This window comes from Choloepus didactylus, chromosome 2 (assembly GCF_015220235.1).
Source record: "Choloepus didactylus isolate mChoDid1 chromosome 2, mChoDid1.pri, whole genome shotgun sequence".
NCBI classification, from domain to species: Eukaryota; Metazoa; Chordata; class Mammalia; order Pilosa; family Megalonychidae; genus Choloepus; species Choloepus didactylus.
Window position 1 is genome coordinate 54,938,557 of NC_051308.1, and position 22,521 is coordinate 54,961,077.

Consider the following 22,521-nt stretch of genomic DNA (forward strand, 5'->3'; position numbering starts at 1 on the left):
ATTTTACAGATGAGACAAATGAGGCTCAGAGAGGGGAAGAAAATTGTACAAGTTCATAAAGCCAGTAAGTGTTGAGGCAGAATTTACACTCGGGTTTGCTGTTGACTTCCAAGCCCATGCTCTTTCCCTTGTCCCTTGCTGGTGCCCCAGGGAGTATGTTGTCTAGGAGAGAAGGCAGACAACCCATGTACAAAGTCTTGGATGGGTTCAACAAGAGAGGCAGGTACAATGTGCAATGGGGCAAAAGGCAGGGGGCAGGGAACACCTTTCCACGGGGGCTCAGGGAGGCTTCCTGGAGTGGGGGAAGGGGAGAGACTGGAGTTGGGTCTGGAAGGATGGACAGGCAGACAAAGGTGTGGGATCAGGTAGAGAGGGCATTCCAGGCAGTTTTGTGCTATCAGGGAAGAGCAAGTGATTCAACACGGTAGACTGCAGGCTGCGAGGAGAAACGGGGAGAGAGAAGGCTGGAGAAAGGAAGAAAGGTGGGAAGCTAGGAAGGCTGTCATCAATTCTGGGTTTTAAAAGGACCTCTCTGCAGCAGCGTGGAGGATGGCTTAGTGAGTGGTCCTCACTGCTGGCAACTTACAATCTCTCAGGAGCTCCAGACCAATTAAAACCAGACTTTCTGGCAATAAGGCTCAGGCACTGGTTTTGTTAAAAGTGCTTTAGGTAGTTTTAATGTTCAGCCAGGGATGAGAACCACTGGAGGCAAGAATGAAGGCAGGAAGATAAGCCAAGATGTTATTAAAAATATTCCAAGCAGGTAAATGACAAGGTCCAAACGAATGCAGGGATAGTGAGAAATGAAGAGGATGGATTTGAGGGATAATTTACAGGCAGAATCAATCAACAGAATATCATCATCATCATTATTATTAAACTCTAACATAATTGATCAGTCAACTGTATTTCATTTGATACAAACATTATTTCATTTACTCCCTTGAGGTTTAGAGAGAGCTTGATGGGCACAGGAGGCAACTGAGCACACTGTCACCCTCAGGAGCTGGGTGAATGGCCTCGAGTTGCTGTTTCACAGCTGTATCCGCTCGATCTCTAGCGCAAGCTGAGGGGAGAGACTGTTTTCCTTGGGCTCCACCAGCAGGCCCCAGCCCTTTGCCCTTAGAGCAGAAAGATGGCTGAGTGGATGGTCAGATGGAGGGATAATGACTGACTGCATGTGGCATCTTCTTCCCTCATTTTTCATCAGGGTCAGAATTTCTTCAGAGCCATAATTCAATCAAATTATATCAGGCCATTCCCTGGTTTGGGGGTATTTCTCAGATCATGTGTACCCCCACTCGGAGGAGCCGAAGGTCAAAGAAACTCAAATATATGTGATTGTTTGATTCGCTCTCTTGCACAAGTTGTTTTCCTTCTAAATTACAGATGTTAAACAACATATAGTATGCTCTCATTTGGATTTAAATATACATGCATGTTTATATGCCCAAAAGGCATCTGGGAGGAATCAAACTTCTAATGGTGTTATTTTTTACTGCTTTCACTTACTGCTTTATATGCTTCTATTATTTTGAGGGTTTTGTAGTGGGCACATACTCCTTTTATAATCTGTTTTGAAACAAAAGAAAAAACTTGCATGTTTATTGTAGAAGTTTTGTATTCTTTCTTAACGACCAATGGTGATGCTATGTGCTGTTCTAGTTTCCTAGCTGCTAAAACAAATACCATATGATGGGTTAGCTTAAACATGGGAATTTCTTGGTTCACGGTTTTGAGGCTAGAAAAATCCCCAAACTGAGGCGTCAGCAAGGTGATGCTTTCTCCCAGAAGACTGTGGCATTCTAGGGCTGGCTGCTAGAGATCCTTGGTCCTTGGCTTTTCTGTCACATGGCAGCATCTTCTCTCTTATCCAGGTTTCACTGCCTTCCAGCCTCTGGCTGCTCCCCATGTCTTCTCTCTCCATCTGACTTTCACTCTGCTTATAAGAACTCCAGTGATCTGGGTTAAAGCCCAACCTGATTGAGCTGGGCCACACCTTAACTGAACATCTTGGAGAGCTCTTGTTTACAGTGGGTCCACACTCACCAGAATGCAGACCAAGACCCAAGAATCTGCCTAAGAAGGGATACACAATTCAATCCACCACATGTGCTAAAATTATTTGGTGTTAATCCTTCAATTTCGAGGATCCAAGCTGTCCCTGTCTCCCATTACCATGGATAACTGAGAGTTGGGTATAACTCTAATTGCTCTGACCCTCCCTACATAGCAATTTCCCCCACTCCTCCTCTGAAGAAATTGCTCATTTTCATGTTGCTTTTCCAACACTCTAGGGTGTCTCTATTTACTTCTAAGGATAATATTCGATCAAAACATAATTAGTTTTAATTATCTTATCAAAAAAAACAAAAGAGTTCTGCCATCTGCAGGCTAGTAGAGGGGTGGGAGATTAGTCAAGAGAATTAGGAGGTTTCTGACATCAAAGGAGCTGTGTCCCAACCGCATTCCAGGTGCAGAGTCACTCCTAGCCCTCCATGCTTCAACCAACATCCACAACAACAAAGCAAGAACACCTCTCTTATGCCATAACTTTTCCTGTGCAACCGGGCTCTTCTTTTGAACTTGGAATGCATGCTACACAAAATGTTGGCTATAGACCAGTAGTAGATATAACCCTGGTGGCCTGAAACCCCACTGACACAGGCACAATTTTGAATGAAGGGAGCCTCGTGGGTCAGAACACCCCCGTTTGCAAATCTGTCCCTGAAGAACTGAGGTATTGATCTTCTAGCTGGAAGACAGTGCTGTCCTAGAAATCACAAAGTTGGGGCGTGGGGGCAGGAAGTGGCATCTGGCCGGAGCAGAATGCCTCTTTGCTCTGCACCCTGGACACTCACCTCTGTACTGGAGGATGTCCTCAGTGTAGGCCAGTATGCTGGGGAAGGTGCTGCTCAAGAACAGGCCCAGACTTGCTGTTCCCACAAACAGGAGGACCATGTTGTAGGCAAAGATGAGAAGCACCAGGAACGTCACCACCACGCCGACCTGTCACAGCAGAGATGGAGGCGATTAGAAATTGGGAAAAGCCAAGCATAGGGTAAGGAAGAGGAAAAAGCCGGAGTCAGAAAATGCTGCAGGCTGGGAAAGTTTCCTCTCGGGTCCCAGCAGTGCTGTGGCACCAATGCGCCACCCTGTGGTGGATTTGGGAATGGCAACTCTCCTATTCCGGTATCTACGGGAGAAGCCCTGAGAGTACAAGCAGCACAGGGAGGCGAGCCCACCTAGATATCTGTGCCAATGTGCTATCATACACGCATACTAAGCTCTTGTTGAGTGAATACTGCCGGTGTCGAAGGTCTTTTCTGTAACCATGCTATGGGTAATTCCACCCCAGACACCAGCTCTCCCTGCTCTGCTGGCCAGACCTGTCCTCTGCTTCTCTGTAGGAGGAGCTACTTCTCTTTCCCATAAAGCCCCCATTCACCAGGGCCACGAGCGCGTAGAGAGGAAATGTCGGGTGGCAGGAGAGGATGATGGAGAGGTGATGGCTGCAGTGCCCTCACCCTCTGGGAATCCAAACACACCTCACAGGGGGAAGAGCAGTGGTGTGGCAACCGACTTGGCTTCCTCCCAGATTTGTCTCAAATTCTCACAGGCAGATTCTAATCTATGGTTAGGAGCCCCTGTGATGGGCTAAAGGGCTCAGAAATCTGATTCAGTAAAGGTCTCTGTCACAGGGGCATGTTTTTGTTAAAATAGCCCTATTTCTAAGTTCTTTAAAATTGTTTTTATCTCAATATTCATTACTTTCCATGTAACGCCACTCTGGGAAGAAACCCCAAGCAGCACAAGATTTCAAGACAGGAGACCCCAGGTGGAAGTCCCAGCTCTCCTTTCACCAGATGTGGGGCCTTAAGTAGTTGAGCTCTCTGAACCTTAGTTTCCTTATCTGCGAAATGGGAATAGTTACAAAAGCTTCACTAAAGGGTGGTGGCAAAGGAATATAAATGAAGGGGCTCTGTAAGGTGTGAACATTTAGAGAAATGTTAGTTCTAGCACTGATGTGTGAGCTTTTCTTACTACCTCAGGAGATAGGGATCTTCTGTAGATGCACATGGCTTTAAGGCAAACATTTACTGAGTGAGTACATCTGTTTCTGGAAAATATAAGATAAAGAGTATAGTGCTAGAAGGTGTACAAGAGATGACATTTGATCCAACTCCAACCTCTCTCCACTTTACAGATGAGAAACAGATTGCAGAGAATGATATTTTCACAAGTCACAAAGCAGATCTTAGGGAATTTGCTCCACACTGGAAAAACAAAGTCAGTGATCTCAATCCGTGACCCCTCCCCTTAACCAACCCTTCAATCTCTGTGCTGCCAGATCTCTTAGGTGTGGGATGTTCTCCTGGAATCACTCATCAATCTCGGAGTCCTTACTGAGAAAGACTGCCTGCCCCTGAGAGAGGTTAGCCACAAAGCAGTGGCTGGAGAAAACATTCTCTTCACAACGCCTGGCAACACAAAAGACTTTTTTTATGCAGTAAAAATACGAAAGCCATGGACATATCTATTGTTCCAAATATAATGTATTTCTTGGGCATAGAACATGGCCCCACAGCTCCAATTGCTCTTTCTTCCTCCTCTGGTCAGTTTCTAAATGTTGAAATGTCCTAGGACTATTCTGGATTTTCTTTATCCCCTTGTTCCAGCTCTATTCTTTCAAATATCTCTGTGCCAGGGACTCTCAAAGCTATCCCTCCAGCCATAACCTGTGTCCAGAACTCCAGACTTGCATATGAAACGGTCCCTTTGACATAGTCACTGGATGGCTAACTTAATGTGGCCAAAACAGAACTTCTAATTTCCTCCACCAAAACTGCTCTTCCCCCCATCAGTCAACAGCATCCCCATCCATCCAATTGCTCAAGCTCTATATCTAAAAGCAGTTCTTGATTCCTTGTTCCCTCACCTCCTACATTCAGGCCAATAGCAAGTCTTGTCAATTCTACCTCAAAGACCATATTAAAAAGAAGATATACAAATGGCCAATAGGCACATAAAAAGATGTTCAATATCATTAGGTATTAGGGAAATGCAAGTCGAAACCACAGTGAGCTACTACTGCATACCCACTAGAATAGCCACTATTAAAAAGATGGAAAATAACAAGTGTTGGAGAAGACATGGAGAAACAGGAACACTCATTCACTGCTGGTGGGAATGTAAACTGGTGCAGCCACTGTGGAAGAGAGTTTGGAAGTTCCTCAGAAAGCTAAGTATAGAATTACCATATGACCTGACAATCCCACTTCTAGGTATATACCAAAAAGTGAAAGCAGGGATTCAAACAGATATTTGCACACTGCTATTCCTAGCAGTATTATTCACAATTGCCAAAAGATGGAAGCAACTCGTGTCCACCAACAGATGAAGGGATAAACAAAATGTGATATACCCATACAATGGAATATTATTCAGCCATAAAAAAGAATGAAGTTCTGACACATGCTACAACATAGGTGAATCTTGAAGACATGTTGCGTGAAAGAAGCCAGACACCAAAGGACACATCGTTTGATCTCAGTTATATGAAATAATCAAAATATGCAAATTTATAGAGTCCGAAACAAAAATACAGGTTACCAGGGTCCGGGGTGGGGTGGGGAATAGAGAGTTAATGCTTTAATGGGTGTGCAGTTTCAGTTCGTGGTGATGGAAAAGTTTTGGTAATGGATGGTGGTGATGATGGCAGCACAGCACTATAGATGTAACATCAGTGGACTGTATATTTGAAAGTGGTTAAAATGGTAAATTTTAAGTTGTAAATACATTACCAGGAAAAAAAATGTGAAAAAACCATAGAAATGTAAAGCACAAACAGTAAATCCTAATGCAATCTCTGGTCTACAGTTAATAGTATAATTGTTTCATCAATTGTAACAAAAGTACCACACACACACACAAAAGAAAACAGAACAAAACCTTGTTAGAATCTCTGTATTCCTCTCTAAATCCATCATGACCACTGTGGCCTGGATTGCAAATAGCGGCCCTCTCACTGGTCTCTCTGCTTTCACAACCCATTCTTCTGCATAACAACTAGAAAATGTTCAAAGTTTGATTGTGGCAATGAATGCACAACTATATGACGATATTGTGAACAACTAATTGTACACTTTGAATGATTGTATGTTATGTGATTATATCTCAGTGAAATTGCATTTAAAAATGCAGTGCAGATCGTGAATATTCCCTGCTTAAAACCTCCTAGGGGCTTCCTATCTACTTAGAATAAAATCTAAATCCTGGCTTTTAATAAAGCCCGACAGGGTCTGAGCTGAGTCTGCTTTCCCACCTCATCTCTCCCTGCTTCCCCCACCCCCAGCCCCGCCCGCCATGCTCCAGCCTACTTAGATCCCACCCTGGGCCTCCACACCAGCAGTGCCCTCCAGGACCCCTCAGCCCTCTGCTCTCCCTGTGTGTGGCTGGTGCCTCCTTGACCAGCCCTCAGCTTCAGTCTCTGCCTCTGAGTGGCCTCTCCAAGCTTGGGCTCTACACCTGTACTTTGGAGCTGCTGCCACCGCCCCTCCCCTGCCATCTGGCTACCCCACTTTCAAACCACATGGATGTCCAGGCAAGCCTCGGAGACAGTCACCCAGCAAGAAAACTGGGAGTTAGTGACGTTGAAAAGCACTTAACTCTCTGAATTTTGTCTTGGTGACAGAAGACTGAGTATATCCATGGCAAATTATCAGCTCTACCAACCAACCCTTTTCCCACTCAGTGAGGCCCCCCTGCCTTGGCCAGTGACTCGGTCTATCTACTGATTCATCTCTCCTTCTGCGCCAGGGCTTCCCCTCCCTCTCCCCACCCAGCCCAGCCCCACAGCTATGGCCCTTGCTCTCCCAGGCACATCTCTTACCACCGTCTTTCCCATGATGGCTTCTTTCACTTCCTCCCACTGCTCCTCCTGACCACGTCCCTGTCCTCACTGCCCTCTTGATGAAGGCTCTCTCCTCCTCTCCTGACCCCCAGGGTCCCGCAGCTTGCCCTCCAGTGTTGCTTCCTCCACCACTACTCTGTATCATTTCTTCGTTGAAATTCTAACCCATGTACTCCCAGCCCCTCTCTGCATTGTCACAGACACAGTTCACCAAATTCAGGAACACTTTCGTGCTTGCCCAATGTCTTTAGAACCAACTTCCATGGTTATTCCTTCTGCTCCATTTCCTGCCATCATTTTCTGGTGACGTCACTGTGGATGATTGTCGAGAATTGTTCCCTAATGCTGGAGCAGACATTTATCCACCAACCAACTCTCTACTAGAAGCAACAACCTTGCTTCTAGACATCCTTCTAATTTTGAGGGACCCCCTCACAGCGGGAGTCTTGGAGCAAATTGCTTCCCACAACAGAGGCAAAAGTTGCCACACTCTCTCTCTCCACCCACTGCAGGTGTATTTAAATGATGGTGATGTGGCCTCAGCTAAACCAAGCTAAAGTCCTGCCAGGGACTTGGACCCTAGAGGGAATGAAAGATGCAGGCATGGTTGAGTGGTTATTCGCAGCTGCAGTGCCAAGAGTTCAGAGGCAGTGAGAGTCCCGTGCTAAAGGAGTAGACCGAGGCATCCCCATCACACCATTTCTTTGGCATAGCCTTGGCAGTGCTGTAGCTTCCTTTGGTTCCTGGCTGTTTTCAGGGCCTGGTACTTTATCCTCCCTATAAATTCCATGGACTGCTCAATAGCCTTCTAATAATTATTTTCTGACTAAGTTAGCCTGTTGTTTGCAGTCGAGCCCCTCACTGATACACACCCTAGCCATCATTTCAACTCTGTCCGTCACCCACTGTACAGACACACTGTACAGTGGCATATCCCTCCCTGTGCCACTCTCCCCCTCTGCCATGGGCATACTCAAGACTTCTGTCACCAAGGCTGAAAGAAGGGAGTTGGCATTTTTACATGGTCCCTGGAACGATTCTTGGAAACAACCCTTCCAACATCCTGAGATTCCCCGCTCTGACCACAACCTTCTCAACTTTTACCCCTCCCACCACCTTCTTCACGCTCCCGTCTCACCTAACCGGAATCCTCGTCTTCCATTTCCTTCTCCTCTCTGTTCATCCTGTCTGGCACTGCCCGATTAATCTCCTGAGGCCTGTTACAATCATTTCACTCTCCTGTTCAACATCTTTTAATGCTCTTAGACCAGGGAACGGAGGCCCCTGCCCTGTGCCTGAGCTTCAGCAGGCCCCTGCTTTGTCTGTGCCCTTCTGCAATTGGTAAGGAATCCTAGGGGCAAGGGGATAAACCACATGTCATGTCCCCTTCTGCACCTGTACCAGGTATCTGGGATGCCAGAATTCCCTGCTCCAATGGCTCTGAGTCGGCATCCTGAAGGCTGACCATGTCACTGGCGTGTGCACACCTAGGCCTGAGGGGTGGCCCGAGGATGGCTGTTTGGACAAGCAAGCTGAGGTGTCCACACGTGTGCACAGGCCCCCACGGTGTGGGACACAGTGGGTGGAAAGAGAAGGGGGCAGGTCAAGGTCAGGGGCTCACTCCAAGGAGCTGAGAATTCTAAACTTAAACTCTGCTTTCCAGGTCGTTTTGAACGTATATTTGTCAAAGTAGGAAGATAAAACGTATTTTCTTTAAAAGTTTGTTACCTTGATTTATAAATTTAAAATATTTATACACACGGTATGTGCACCTCCATTTGTACTCTTGCTCCAGGCCCTACAAGTGTTAGGGGCGGCCTGCAGGGCTCCCAACTGCAACTGATAAAAGGCCAAACTTGGGCATTCAAGGCATAACGCAAGGAGGCAGAGTCTTCTAAAGCAGCCAACCCAAAGTGATGGGCCCCTTGTTCTTACCTTGATAAGGCTGGCCTCTCTACCTTTGCTTTTGTGTTCCTTTTGCCAGGACCCTTCCCCTACCTGCGCCCCCACCTCAGCCATCTTCACCTTTTGGAAATTTCTCTCCATCCTTCAAACTCGTCAACTCTTCCTCTTCCTCCATGATGCCTCCCCAGATGCACCGGGTGGAAGTGGTTCTACTCCCTTCAGGGACCTGCCACACTGAGTAAGTTTCACTCATCTGATACTTTGGATGCTCTGCCTTGTAGTGAAGAGATCTGAGCACCAACCTTCTCTCCCCTAGTAGAATGAAAGCTCCCTGGAGGCACAGACCTTGTCTTATAGAAATTGGCACCCTTGTGTACTCATGAAGTTGGTAAATGTTGTTGAGACTCAGGAGAATGTTGAGAATGGGGTGTCTCTGCATTTAAAACAGAGGACTATTTTCAAGTGGCTACAGTTGAGAATGAGACAGTTGCTCTGCCAGTTGCAGCATGAGGGAGGCTCACTCAGGGCTGTTCAACTGTAGCTCCCAAACAGTTTGCGCACCCAAGGCACCTAAAAAGCTTTAAAAACAATTCAAACGCCCAGGCTCCTCTCCACACCTCCTGAACCAGAATCTCTGGGGCAGGCACCCCAGAAATCTGTATTTTCGAAAAGCACCTACAGTGAGTCTGATATATTTGGGAAACTCTTGTTCTAGGACAGTGTTTTCCCAAACTTGCTTGATGGTATGAATCCACTGGGGTGTTTGTTAAATGTATGTATTGCATTCAAACAGATATTGAACAACAGCATTATTTACAATAGCCAATAGGAGGCAACCCAAGTGTCCATTGATGGATGAATGGATAAACAAAATGTGGTATATCCATACAACAGAATATTATTCAGCCATAAAAAGGAATGTTCTGATGCATTCTGCAACATGATTGAACCCTAAAGACGTCGTGTTGAGCGAAATAAGCCAGACACAAAAAGACAAATCTTGTATGATCTCGCTTAAATGAAATACCTAGAAGAACCACATTCATAGAGACAGATGGTGGTTTACAGGTTACCAGGGGCAGGGAGTGTGGGGCAGGAAGGGGGAGTTATACCTTAATGGGTGAATAGACTCTGAGGTGATGAAAAAGGAAGGGTGATGGATGTCGGTGATGGTAGCATAATATTGTGAACACGAGACTACTGAATTGTGCACTTGACTGTGGTTAAAATGGGACATTTTGTGCTCTATGTCGGTTTCTGTGATAAAAGTTAAGGAAAAAAAACATGGAATGCTAGGTCTCTCCCTTGGACATTCTAATTCCCTGAGTCTGGGCTGGGTCCAGGAATCTGATTTTCCTGTTTGAAAATGAGCACTCCAGGGGAGTTTTTGTCATCAGCACCTAGCTTATGTGGATGCTTCAGACTTTCTTTACTCTCTCAAACCCAGATTCCCACCCCAGCTCTTCTTCTCTTAGTTACTGGCCTCATGCCCTACGGAGGGGAGAAGCCACGGCTGCCATTGTTAGCACCAGACCCTTACTCTTCTCCACCTTGTGGCCTTTTGGGCTTTCTCCTTCCCTGTATCACCCCCCCTCAGCTTCATGGAATAGGTGACCCTCCTCTTTATGGGGCGCTGCTCTTCATCTTCCCTCTAGCAGGGCCTTCCTCACCCCGTTACTTCCACAGCGGTATTTCCACAGATTTCTCCTTACAGCTGGTCCCTTTCTCCTCTGCCAATAAACAGGCCCATGCTACCCTGACTCCTGTCGCACAAAACTCCCCTCAACTTAGAAATATCTGCACAGAGAAATTCATGCTCTTGCTTCCCTGTCTCCACGCCTTCTCACTCTCACCCCCTTGAGTTTGGCTTCTAACAATCCCCACCTCCTGCCTGAAGGGAAGTGGAATTTGAAGGTCATCAACACAAGACCAAACCCAAGGGTCTTTCTCGGGGCTCATGACCCTTGGTCTCTGTAGCCCCAACATTTTTTCCCAACCCCTTCTCCACTAGAAACTCAATGCAAGGAGGTACTTTCTTACGGTGGATTGGGCTACCTGGAAAGGTAGTGAGTTCCTTGTCACTAGAGGTGTTTAAGCAGAGACTGTGGACCCCGTGGAAGGGATGTTATAGCAGTGATTCAAGCCCTGGTGGGAGGTTAGGCTCTATGACAACCTCCAGGGGTCTTGCAGTAGACTGAGTTGTGTACCTCAGTTTATGTACCCACTCACAATCTCAATCCATGCACCTGTAGGCATTTACCCACTATAAATAGGACCTCTTGAAGATGCTACTTTTAGTTAAGGTGTGGCCCGACTGAATGAGGGTGACTCTTAATCCATATTACTAGAGGCCTTATGAAGAGAAGGAACCAGAAGCCAGAAGACCGCGGGGAGAAGCCGGAAGTCGGTGGAAACTGGAAGAGCAGACAAAGTTGAGGATACTGCCATGTGATGGGAGGCAGAAATACATGCCTTGGCCAAAATCCTGACTTTAGACTTCTTCTCGCCTCAAAAGTGTGAGCCAAAAAATTCCTGTTGTTAAGCCAAAACCAGTTAGTGGTATTTGTGGTAGCTGCTTGGACAAACGAAGACAGGTGTGTAATCCGGACCGCTTTCTCGGGGCTGGAAATGTGGAAACACCTTGGGACAAGGGTCTTAACCCATGGCTTGGGCCCAGACCTCCCGCCTCAGGCAATGGTTCTTAAATGCCAGTCTGGCTACTAATAATCACCTGGGACAGCTTCAAAATGCAGGTCCCCAGGTCCCAGTCCAGAGATAGTGAGTCAGAAGTCTGAGGAATCCTGGCCTCCACCCCCTCCTCTGGCCCAGAGGGCTCTGGCCAGGTGGACACCGATGTAAACATGGGAAGACCAGTGCCAGCACTGCTTTCCTCATGTATCTGACAAGACTATCGGCTGAGATCTACTACACCCACAGCAGGAATCGCCTCCTGCAGCCCCTCCTTGATGGATATGAAATTAGAGGCCCAAAAAAGAAGGGACTTTTCCAAGGTCACACAGGTAGGCTCCACCTCCTAGACTTCCATCCTTTCTTTACTAGCATCTGTCTTTTCCTCTTCCCCATGTACACCTACCCTGTTGACAGAGTTCAGACCCAAGCAAACGTCCTGGGGCAGTGGCAGGGCCAGGAGGGAACAGATTCTTGGGTCTCTGAGCAGTGAAAGGAGACCACTTACCATGTTGATGAAAACCATGGTAGCTGGCTTCATTCTTGAGGAGATGGGAATGGAGAAGAGCCGGCCCAGGGTGATGAAGCCCCAGAAGAGGCTGGGGAGGTAGCCGGCCACCTTGTGTCCCACAGACAGTGGTTTCGCCATCGCATAGCTGTACACAAAGGCGGAATATGCCCCCTGTGGAAAGACCCGGCCCCACTGAGCACACCTGCAGCCCAGCCACAACATAATCCACACAAAAGAAGCCTGGGCAGGTGTGGCGAGGCCTGATGGAGGACTGGTTCTGCTCCCAGAGGCTCAGTGGAGGGTGGGCTTGGGGTCAAGGCCAAGCAGCACATGCAGGCTCAAGCTGAGAAAGGAACCCAGGGTGCCAGATTACAATCTGCACCTGGGGAGGCCTAAGAGTTCCAGGGAGGTGTCCCTGGATCTCCACAGGGAGCCCCTGCAGAGCCTGAGCAGGCAGAAGCTGACACCCCCTACCCCCACTGCCAACCACTACATGTCTCATTTATGAGGATTCCACAAATTTTGGGGGTGCCACAGCTAAAAAAAAAAAAAGGTGTGAAATCCACTGCCCTTGCACAAGCATCTCCTTTTACAGATGAAAGAGCAGAGGGGAGGTAACTTGCCCAAGGTCACGCTGAGAGTTGGAAGTCAACTGTCGTGAGAACTTTCCACTGGGTAATCTAAGTTTCTTAGGGCCTCTGCTCTGGCAATCAGTTAATCAGTCAACTATTCAAAAAAACTCTCCTAATCTAATCCTAAGAGATTTCTGAAAAAAGGTACTAAAGAGTATAACAGAGGTCACCGGTGGAACGAATAGCTGGGCCCAAATTCTTCCCACAGCTTGTTTACGACATTGGCCAGAGGAGCCCAGGCTTGTAAAGTATTCCAGGAAGCAAGGTGCCCTAGAGTTTATGGCATGACCTTTAACTGGGAGACTAGGGTTCTGGCCCCTTTTAAAAATGTGGATAGACTGCACTCATTAACAAACCAAATGGGCCCACAGCCAAAGAGTTAACAAAAAAAGACAAAAATAAAAGCAATTGACAAGGACAGAACCAAGGTGGTGACACTCTTCCTGAGGACTTTCATTTAGTTAAGATTTTTTGACTCAATTGTATTACAGGTGAGGCCTGCAGGAAACCTTGATGCTCCTCTTTCTCTTGCTAGCCCCCCACCCCACCCCACCCCCCGCCACTGACCTGAGTCCCTGGGGAGGTGGGTCTGCCAATAAGGGGCACCATCTGAGGGCAGGCTCACCGTCATCCCATCTGTCATGAACAGGACCAGGGCAGCTGTGATGTGGATGGCAAAGAAGGAACAAGGGGCTCCTTTGAAGTTCTCCCTTTGGCAGCAGCTGAACAGGTCCTCGTGCCCTGAAGAAGATACAGGAAGAGCAGAGGCTGAGTCCCAGCTTCTGCTCCCCGACTCTACATGCCCCAGGGGAAGCGTCTGGCAGTCAGAAGAGCCCTGGCAAGATGGGGGACCACCTTCTCCAGCTTTCAGCCACCTGTTAGGAATAGCCTCAGGGATGGTCATCCCCTGTCCATCTCACAGTTGCTGGTAGGACCAAGAGTCAGAGAGGTTAAGGAACTTGCCCAAGGTCACACAGGCAGAGTTGGGTGAAATGGAGGTTGCAGCCAGAAGTCTTGCTTCCTCATTCTTTTAGCCAAATTACTCTACCTCTTGCTTTACAAGATCATCCCAAAAGTCAGGGGTAGGGGATATTCCCCACCATCATCACCTGTGACTTGGGACTTTGAGGGAGAGGGGTGGCAGCCTCAATTTAGGGCTGTGAGCATGAAAGTTCATTAGGATTCTCACCTGGGTTTGGCTGACACTTTGGGGGCACTGAGGAAGTATCTTTCTTCTCAGGAGGCTGCGTCTCCAGGGCAAGCTCATCTGCAGACAGGAGCAGGGGGCTTCTCCGGGGGCAGCAGGTGAGTAGCCGCTCCTTGGACAGCAGAAGCAGCACAGCCATGGGCACTGGAAGCTGGGAGAAGGGGTGGGGGTGGATGGGCAGAGGGTCAGGAGAGCCCTTTTCCCATCGGGCTCCTTGCCTTCCCTCTCCTGGTCCACTGTATACACTTCCACATGGAGTGTGGCACCTACTGTTCCTGTACAGTGCTGGGTGCAGACAGCTTTTTTCCAAGGGTGCCTGCCTAAGAGCCATCTCCAGCTAATGCAGCCAGGTGCCCTGACCAGGGACAAGCTTAACTTTGCCCATTTCTCTGGAAAGACAGGGACTCATCACGTGCACTGGACTCACACCAGGCCTCTGCTGGCCACGGGAGATGTGCCAGAGGCTAACCTGTTTCTAACACCTTTGTCCTGAAGCGTGGAGGGCTTGGCCCCTCACACCACTTTAGGCTGGTGGATCACGTGGTACTTCACAAAAGCTTTGTTCATCACAACCTATAAAATGTGCTAGCTGGGACTTATTATAACCATTTTCCAGATGGGACAACCGAGGCTCAAAGAAGTTGTCACTTAGTCCTAACCTGTCAGAACTGCAAGAGACCTGTGGGGTAAATTAGAGACCCAGAGAATGGAAGTGCTCAGGTCACACAGCTGACTTGGGGAGGAGCCAGACCACGACCCGGGCAGCCAGATTCTCTGTCCAGAACTGTACCCTGGTCAGGGGCTGTCTGGGTGATGTGACACCTAGAAGGATACAGAGGCTGTCCTCACGGGCTTGGTGTCTAAACTGGTAAAGGCAGACATGGACTTTTCTCTACTGAAAAGCGCATGCTCAGGAGGACCCCGCACACAAGCCCAGTGTTAAGTTCACTGCTATTTACATGAAGCCCCTTAGGGGTTTACGTGAACTCCCCAGAGCAGTGAGAAAATGTCTCCTCTGCTGAGGTTGCCTGGAGAAGCCTCTACCCACTCCCTCGGGTGCTCCCGCCCTCGCTGCCAGGAAGCTCTTCATCATGTCTAACCTCTGCCCTTCCTGCTGCAACTTCATCCCAGTTCCTTTTGCTTAGGAAACAGAGGAAGCCCAGGGAGCTGGGAAGTTTCCCAGGGGCTGGTGAGAGCTGCCAGCTAAGGGGTTCCTCCGAGCCCAGCCAGGTAGAGGTGAGGGTGGAGCAGACGGGCAGGCCCTGGCCTGGTGCCGCCTGGGGAGCCCCTGTCCCTCGCCTGGAGACGGCTGGCCCACTCGGGCATTTTGCCAGGTCACCTGAAAGGAGGGAAAAGCGACTGGGGAACCTCTCTCCACACTCAAACATAACTCAAAGCCAGACACAGTCCCCAGGCAGCGTTAAAGCCACAAACCAGCGCAGAGTGGGAGGAGACAGCCCCTGCCCTCGGGGAGTCTCCCGTCTGATTGGGGAGACACAGCCCTCCCTCCAGTCTGATGGGGGAAACAGGAAACCCACACTCAGAGGCCTCGAGTGGCAGAATGCCTGGGTAAAGGCCAAGGGGAAACAGCTGTACACGAGGCATCATCCCTCAGGTGGAGTCCTCCAGGGAAGTGAATGGTGAGGAGTTTACAGAGGATTGGTCGGCTTTGCAGCTGGAATACCCGATCTTTTTGATAAAAATCCCATTCAGGGAAGGCAAGCTCCGGTTGAAGTCAAACAATGCTTGTGTGTGTGTGTGTGTGTGTGTGTGTGTGTGTGTGTGTGTGTGTGTGTGTGTGTGTGTGTGTGTGTGTGTGTGTGTGTGTGTGGTGTCTGTGGTGTGTGGTGGACTGTTTATTTTCAGAGACAAACCAATGGAAGAAGTCCAGAAATTCTGCAACACACAGAATTCCCCTCAATCTGCACCTCGTGGAGCGGGAGAGAACAGACCTCAGGCTTCAGCTGGACCTCACGGCTTCCTGGTCCCGGGGTCTCAGCCTTGACTTGGTGTTGACAGTTCTCCTTCCCCTTGCAGGTCCCCACCTTGCAAGGCACAGGCCCAAAGCTGCATTGTTTCCAAAACAATGGATGGGCACCAGCAGAGAAAGGGAAGAGCAGGGAGTGAGGGGTACGTTTCTGAGAAGCCCCCAGCGAAGATTCTGGTATAGGGAACGGAGAGTCACAAAGGAGGAGAAAGGAGAAATGGATGGCACCTGTGAGGGGGTAGCAGGGAGTAGGCCTGCACTAGGAGTCTGGAGACTGGTCTGAACAGTGACAGTATGACACCCCCTCCACCCCTACTCATGACTGGGTGGTCTCAGAGACCCCTTCCAGTGCCCCTTTACACCATTACCCTGAGGCCCAGCAGCTGGGCAGCTGCTCTGGTGCCCGAGTCCCGCCTGCCTCTGGAGGGGTGATGAATCAGCCTAGTGCAAAGGAAGGCTTTAAGTAGGGGGATAAGCAATGCGGTCCCTCCATCCCACAGCTGGGCCAGTAACCACCCCCAGCTTCATGCTGGCTGCAGCCTCAGCCAGGAGGCCAGGGCTACTCCCAGGGTTCCCAACAGTCCTCCCCAAGCTAGCTGGGACCAGGGTGGGAGGGTTCCTCTTCCTCTAGCCCCAGACTGGGCTGACATATGGAGGGACCCATTTTTGGTGGCAGAGCACCAGAAAAGGTTTCCAGCCAAAGACCAGAGTTGGTGCCAACTTGGCAGGGAAAGATGAGTGGAGAGAGGGGTGCTGAGGGGACCTTAGTGTCTGACCGGTCACAGAATGAGCAGTTTCCCCTCTGCTCTGCTCACAGCTCAGGCTGCCTAGGCAGGCAGAGCCCCTCAGAGACACCTGCAGGGTGCAGGAGAATCACACCAGTGCCTCCAGGCCCCAGAGCAGAACTGACGTCTCCTGCAGTGCCTTGTTCCAGGGCCACCTTCATCTGGCCTTGGAGGAAAAGAGCTGGTTTCCTAGGGAGCCTCAGACGACTTAGAGTCGACCCTGATTTTCTTTGTGCTAAACCTGCTCACTGCTTTGCTCTTCCTTGAGAATTACAATCGCAGAATGTCACAATTAAAGAACTTTAGAGATGCTCTTTCTGAACCCCCTTTGTGCCCAGATGAGTCCTGGGGGTCAGTTCGCCCATCCTTCTGCCTTCACGAGAGCTCAGCTCACCTCCAGCCGCAGCGCATGTCTCAGAATCGGAAGAATCTGCATTGGGGCTGGTATGCATGTGTGCACTCCCCACCCGGCCCTGGCCCAGCAACACTCACATTGATCAGGCCCATGATCCAAAAGGCGTAGGACACGCGGGTCCCTGTCCCATCCTGTGGGGGCAGCACGGAGGGCGTCTGGTTGAACTGAGGCTGGGCCTCTGAGGGCTGCTGGCCCAGGAGCCTGGAGGCATGGAACAGGTGGCTGCTGGAGGTGGCACTGGCTGTGCTGTTGGCAGGTGAGCAGTCACCCTCAGAGAGGAAGGGGTCGGCGATCAGGGGGCTCAGTAGAGCGCCAAAGCCCACAAAGAAATGGAGCACCTGTGGAAGGAGGCATGGGGCGGGTGGGGGTGTGGAGCAGCCTTCCGGCCAAGGAAGCCGTGGCCTAGCTGTGACCCAGGGCGCCCGCCGTGTGTCAGCCCCCGGCCTTGCGCCCATCCCAGGAACCCCTGGCTGGCTCCAGCATGAAGAGCAACACAGGGTGGGAAGCCGGAGAGATGAGGAGAGGCTGCCCGGCCCCTCACTGCCAGGGAGTGGAGTTTCTCTCTCGACCACCCTCTTGGTGACAGCAGTCAATCCTCCCCTCCTTCTCTCTTCTTTCCTGAACCTTAACCCCCAGCTTGGGACTGTCCTCCATGTTAGCATCCACCAGCTAACACACCAAAGGGAACCAGGGACAATAAAGGAAAAGGCTGGACTGGAATTCTCGGTGACTGGAAAGAGAGGGAAGGAAGAAGAATTAAGGAGAGATGGGTGGAGAAAGGAGAGAAAATAGCAGTCCCTCACATTACACTTTTTCCCTCGGTTTATATAGAACTTTCTCCCGTTAGGACTTAGATTCCCGTGACAAGGCTGCCGCGCAGCCAGGGGTCATCGCCCCGTTTGAGAGATGAAATACCAGATATCTTGGATACCCAAGTCCAGAGCTATTGGGTGGCTGCCCAGGGTGGCCCAGCTAGCACAGTGGTCACGGTAGACTGAGACCCTGGAGCTCTCTCAGAGTCACCCTGGCCCAAGGGGAAAAATGTCTGGACCTGAGAAGAGGTCAAGTGGGAGGGGCTGGGAGGTGGGTAGTGTCAAGGGCACTCCCCCTGGCCTCCCCCTACCCAAGCCCGGGCCGCTCACAGGGCTCACCTGGAGGAAGATGGCCGAGTCCTTCTGGTACATCCGCACCAGCTGCATGTTGGCCACAGTGTCGATGCAGCCCATGGCCAGGCCTGCCAGTGCCATGACCAAGGCCAGCACCTTCACGTCGCTGCAGAAGGGGATGACAGCGAACACCAGCGAGATGGCCAGAGAAGAGGTGAAGAGGGCCCATAACGACTGGGCCAGCCTGGAGCAGGGGAGGGGAGGGGCAGAGTCAGTGGGTTGGGGACCTGGAGCCCCTGGGATGAGGACCCCCCTCATCGTCCTCTACTCACTGGGTGACCTCAGGGAAGCCGCTGGTCAAAAGGGGAAGGGAGCTGTGGAAGAGGCTGTCGTTATCAGCTGTGGGGCATGGGGGTGAGCTGCTTCATCTGCCTCAACGTCTGGGATGACAATGCCCACCTCATGGTTACGTGGGCACGCAGGATGCCATGTAGTGGGGCACACGGTGGGCACCTAACAGGATCACTGCTCTTTTCCTTAAAAACAATTAAATGCAGAAGCAATTCCTCTCTGGGATGGCATAAGGGGAAACTGTTCTAAGCATCTCAAGGGAATCTATGCCAAATGCAGGAAACTGGGGGTGGGATCTGTGATGGAACCTGAACCCAAACCCCTGAGCAGAGCACTTCCTCTTGCCCCTCTCCACTGAGGAACAGTAAAACCACCAATCTCCTTCAGCAGGCACAGGCCTGAGCCCCTAGAACCAAAGGCCATGGCCGAAGCATTTGGGTAATTTGGTGACCCCTCTAGTGGGCAGAGGTCTTGGGCTTGGCAAGTGTCTGGAAAGGAGGACAGGGAGGCCCTGAGGCCATCCCCACCAAGAGGGGTCATGTGGTGACCCTCTGACCTTCCCCGTCCTTCCGAGGATAGGAGGTGGAGAAGCCCCCAAGAAGGCAGGCTGAGGCCCATTTCCCCATGAATGAATGAACGAGTGAATGAATGAGCAAAAGAAATTTTGGGGTATCTAAGACTCTGTCAAGGTCTTTTTGGGACATTCTGTCCAATAATCCGGCTCTCAGGGAAAGCACTAAAGGCTTGTATCTGCTGGGACCAGACAGAAAGGCTGTGGGGGCGGGGAGGGAACGGGACAGCAAGGGGGACCTGGCAGGAGAGGTTGTGGAGAGCTTTGTCTGGCTGCTGAGAAGACCTCTCGGAGCTTCCAGCACATCAAGGAACAGGAGGCCCCAGCAAATGGCTCAGTCTGTGTGTTTTCCTAGTGGCCTTTGGCCCTCAGCAGTCTCATCTTGGCCCATCTTTGATTAAATCCTTTATCAGAACGGCCCTGCTGATAGCAGCAGTTCGTTATTTTCTCTTTTCTTCTTCCAGGCTGATGTGATGGGGAGATTATTGATCATGACTCCTGCCAGTTCCCCGCTTAGCCCTCAAGGGGGAGGGCAGGCGGGGGAGGGGGGCTCACGTCAAGGCCAGCCATTAGGAGGGAAGTAAGGGAGGGTCGTATTGTGGGGAGACCCTCCTGACTCCCCCAGCCCCCTGGTGCCCCTGCTCTGACGGTCCACAGCACGGACAGCCTGAGCCATGGCATACCCTGTCTGGTGCCACTCACTGGTCTCATGTGTTCCTGCCTCCTGCAATGTGACAGCTGGGTCTCATTTTCTTCCTCCTTGGCACCTAGTACAGGAGATGCCAAAACACACTATGGGCTAATAAAAACTATAAACCTCTCATTACAGTTCCCTCTCTCCTTTCCATTTCCTTTCCCTGGATGAGGTTTCCCACACTCAGAGTAGGCATCCTGGGTGGCCTGACATCAGGGACAGCAAGAGGGTCCCCCACCTCCACCCTCCAATACTTCCCCCATTGGCCCCAGTACACACGGCATGACATTTCTACCTCACTCACCACTTTGAGATGAAGCATGGAGACCCCAAGGCAGGTACAAATATTCTCTTATCAAACATGACTGTTATTGCCCTGAAAAACCTGAATTTAAGTATTTAAGCAATCAGTCCCTTTGCAATTTTGAGGGAATGGGACCTGGGATCAGTCAACTGAGATGAAAAAGAGCTGTGGGGAGGTGTCGGAACGAAAACGATGATAACAACTAGCATTTGTTTACAGTTTATGGAACATTTGGTGCACGTGACAACTTTGTGAAGCAGGCTTTGCAATCACACTCATCTGGCCTATGGGTAAACTGAGGCTGAGAAAAGCTAAGAAAGTAACTGACAGAGCCTGGACTCCAACCCAGGTCTAATGACTTTATATTTTCTATACCATACTGCTTTTTCATGATGTGCAATGGAGCAGTGTGGGTGTGTGTGTACGAGAGAGAGAAGGAGGAAGGAAGGGAGGGAGGGAGGGAGGGGAAGAGAGAGAGAGAGAGTAGGAAAGGCTGATGCTGGGCCAAAGACCCAGCCTGGAGAGGGGGCAGCCAGCAGGGAACATGAGGCCAGGTTCTGCAGAGCCTTGAATGGTAGGATTAGGAAGCAATGGAGAACAGCTGTAGTCTCTAAAACAAGTGCCCCTAACAGTCCCTCTGCTGGTATTATGGGAACACCAAACGTTTCACATTACAACTGCTGGCTCCGCCACCAGCTTCCCAAGGCCTATGCTGCAGCCTGTTCGCTTTGCAACCCCCCAGGGCCTGGCCCTGAGAAGGTGCCCAGCACAGGTTGCTGGATGTTCCTAGTGAAATGGAAACAGTGCTTGAGGAAGGCTTTTCTTATCACTCCCACAGGAGGGCCTGGAGAAAGGAGGCTCAGAGGCTGAGGTAGGATCTGTGCTAAATTATCTGATAGGAGTGCTAGAGAGAGGGAGAGAAAGAGACAGGCAGACAGAGTCAGAGAGATGGGACCAAGTAGGGACAAGTTGCCAAGAAGGTTCTTAGTGGAACACAATGTGACCTGACGCAGGAGAAGGGGAAGGGATCGGGGAAAGGCTGGTGGCCACAGTGGGCTGCCCTGGCTAGGCCTCCCTTTGTCCCATCGGTGCCCTCTCACCTGGTCATTCCTGAGGACACTTCTCAAGAGAAGCCCACAGGGAGCTTCTTTGTTCCCAGGCCCAATGACAGCCAGAAAGGAGGGATAAAAAGGGAAAGCAGGCAGAAAAGGGAGGCCGGAGGGAAACCAGGCCTGGGAAATCCCCTCCCTGCATCCCTGCCGATTCCTGATTTGAACTGGATGCCTGTCAGCTGGGGCTGGGGAGGCCCGAGCCCATGACGATCCTGGAGTTCTTGGGAGTCAAGCAGATACAGAACTGTTCCCAGTAAATAGGGACAGCTGCACCACAGGAAACCCTTGTTTTGGGGTTCCAGACTGCCTGCCCTCCCAATTGCTTCAGCAGGGCTGTGCTTGCATATTCCAAAAATTAGTTTGAGCAAATGTCTTTAGAATGGTATGCTGTTGCCAAGGAAAAAGAAGTCCCAGATACATCTCAGAGCCAAACTGAAATACATGTACCACCTGTTTTAAATGGCTTGGTCAAAAGTCCCCTCTAGGAACGGGGGTAAATTGAAAATTATATAATAATAATACCTAAACAGCTTTTATGGTAGCGTGAATATGGTGGGGTTTGCAATCAGAAGACCCGGGTCTAGGGCCACCTCTGCTGCTTGGCAGTGGTACGGCTTGGGCAGATTCTCTCAGCCTCTACCCCTCTGAGCCTCAGTTCCTCTAATAGAATGGGGGTGGTAAGATCTCTCTCCTGAGGTCGCCATGAGGAGTCTGGGTGATGATACATTGGATTCTCCTTTCCTTGCTCACTGGGATCTTCCCCTGGCCACTGGCAGCCCCCCATCCCCATGCTCACCCCCTCCCTGCTGGCCCCAGTCTTCCCCAGAGAGCACTGGGGGACCCAGAGAACCAGCCGGAAGGGGGCAGAGAGCAGCACCAGCTCCTGGAGTCTCCCCCCCAGGCCCTGCCCCTATTCCTGCTGCAGCTCTCTCTGGGATTACTCCAGAGGGAGGGGGAGGGGCGTGGTGGGGACTGGTCGAGGAATGGTTAGAGGAGAGGCACCACCCCCCAGCCCCACAGCATCCCAGCTAAAGTGTGGCAGCAAGGGCCTAAGAGTCCTGCCCGCCATTTTACAGGTCGGGAAAGACAGACCAAGGAAGAAGCCAGGTAGAGCTGGGCCAGGACCCAATCTCTTGCCTCTCAGTCCAGGCATAGGCCTGCAGAGAATGAGCCACAGAGTGTCACTGGTCTTCCTGCCCCCGGTCCTGCGTACAAAGGTTAATTCAGACCAGTGACAGGAGGAGCCCCGCTCTCCTGAGGCCTGGAGAGGCCCAAGAGAACAGCCTAGACAGTCCAGGAGACCCTACCATGCAGGAACACAAGCAATGACCAAGCTACTT

The 22,521-nt window shown here is 50.5% G+C and overlaps 1 protein-coding gene across 1 annotated transcript in view; it reads right to left on the bottom strand.

Annotated features, from left to right (window-relative positions):
- The window catches only part of MFSD4A (major facilitator superfamily domain containing 4A), a 34,934-nt gene that overhangs the window by 6,680 nt on the left and 5,733 nt on the right, over positions 1-22,521 (bottom strand). Inside the window, exons 2-7 of the mRNA XM_037824903.1 lie at positions 18,195-18,393; positions 17,121-17,381; positions 13,839-14,007; positions 13,275-13,390; positions 12,015-12,188; positions 2,862-3,009 (exon numbers count right to left, since the gene is read on the bottom strand). Of these exons, the coding sequence (XP_037680831.1) occupies positions 2,862-3,009; positions 12,015-12,188; positions 13,275-13,390; positions 13,839-14,007; positions 17,121-17,381; positions 18,195-18,393 (1,067 nt within the window). The remainder of the gene's footprint in view (positions 1-2,861; positions 3,010-12,014; positions 12,189-13,274; positions 13,391-13,838; positions 14,008-17,120; positions 17,382-18,194; positions 18,394-22,521) is intronic.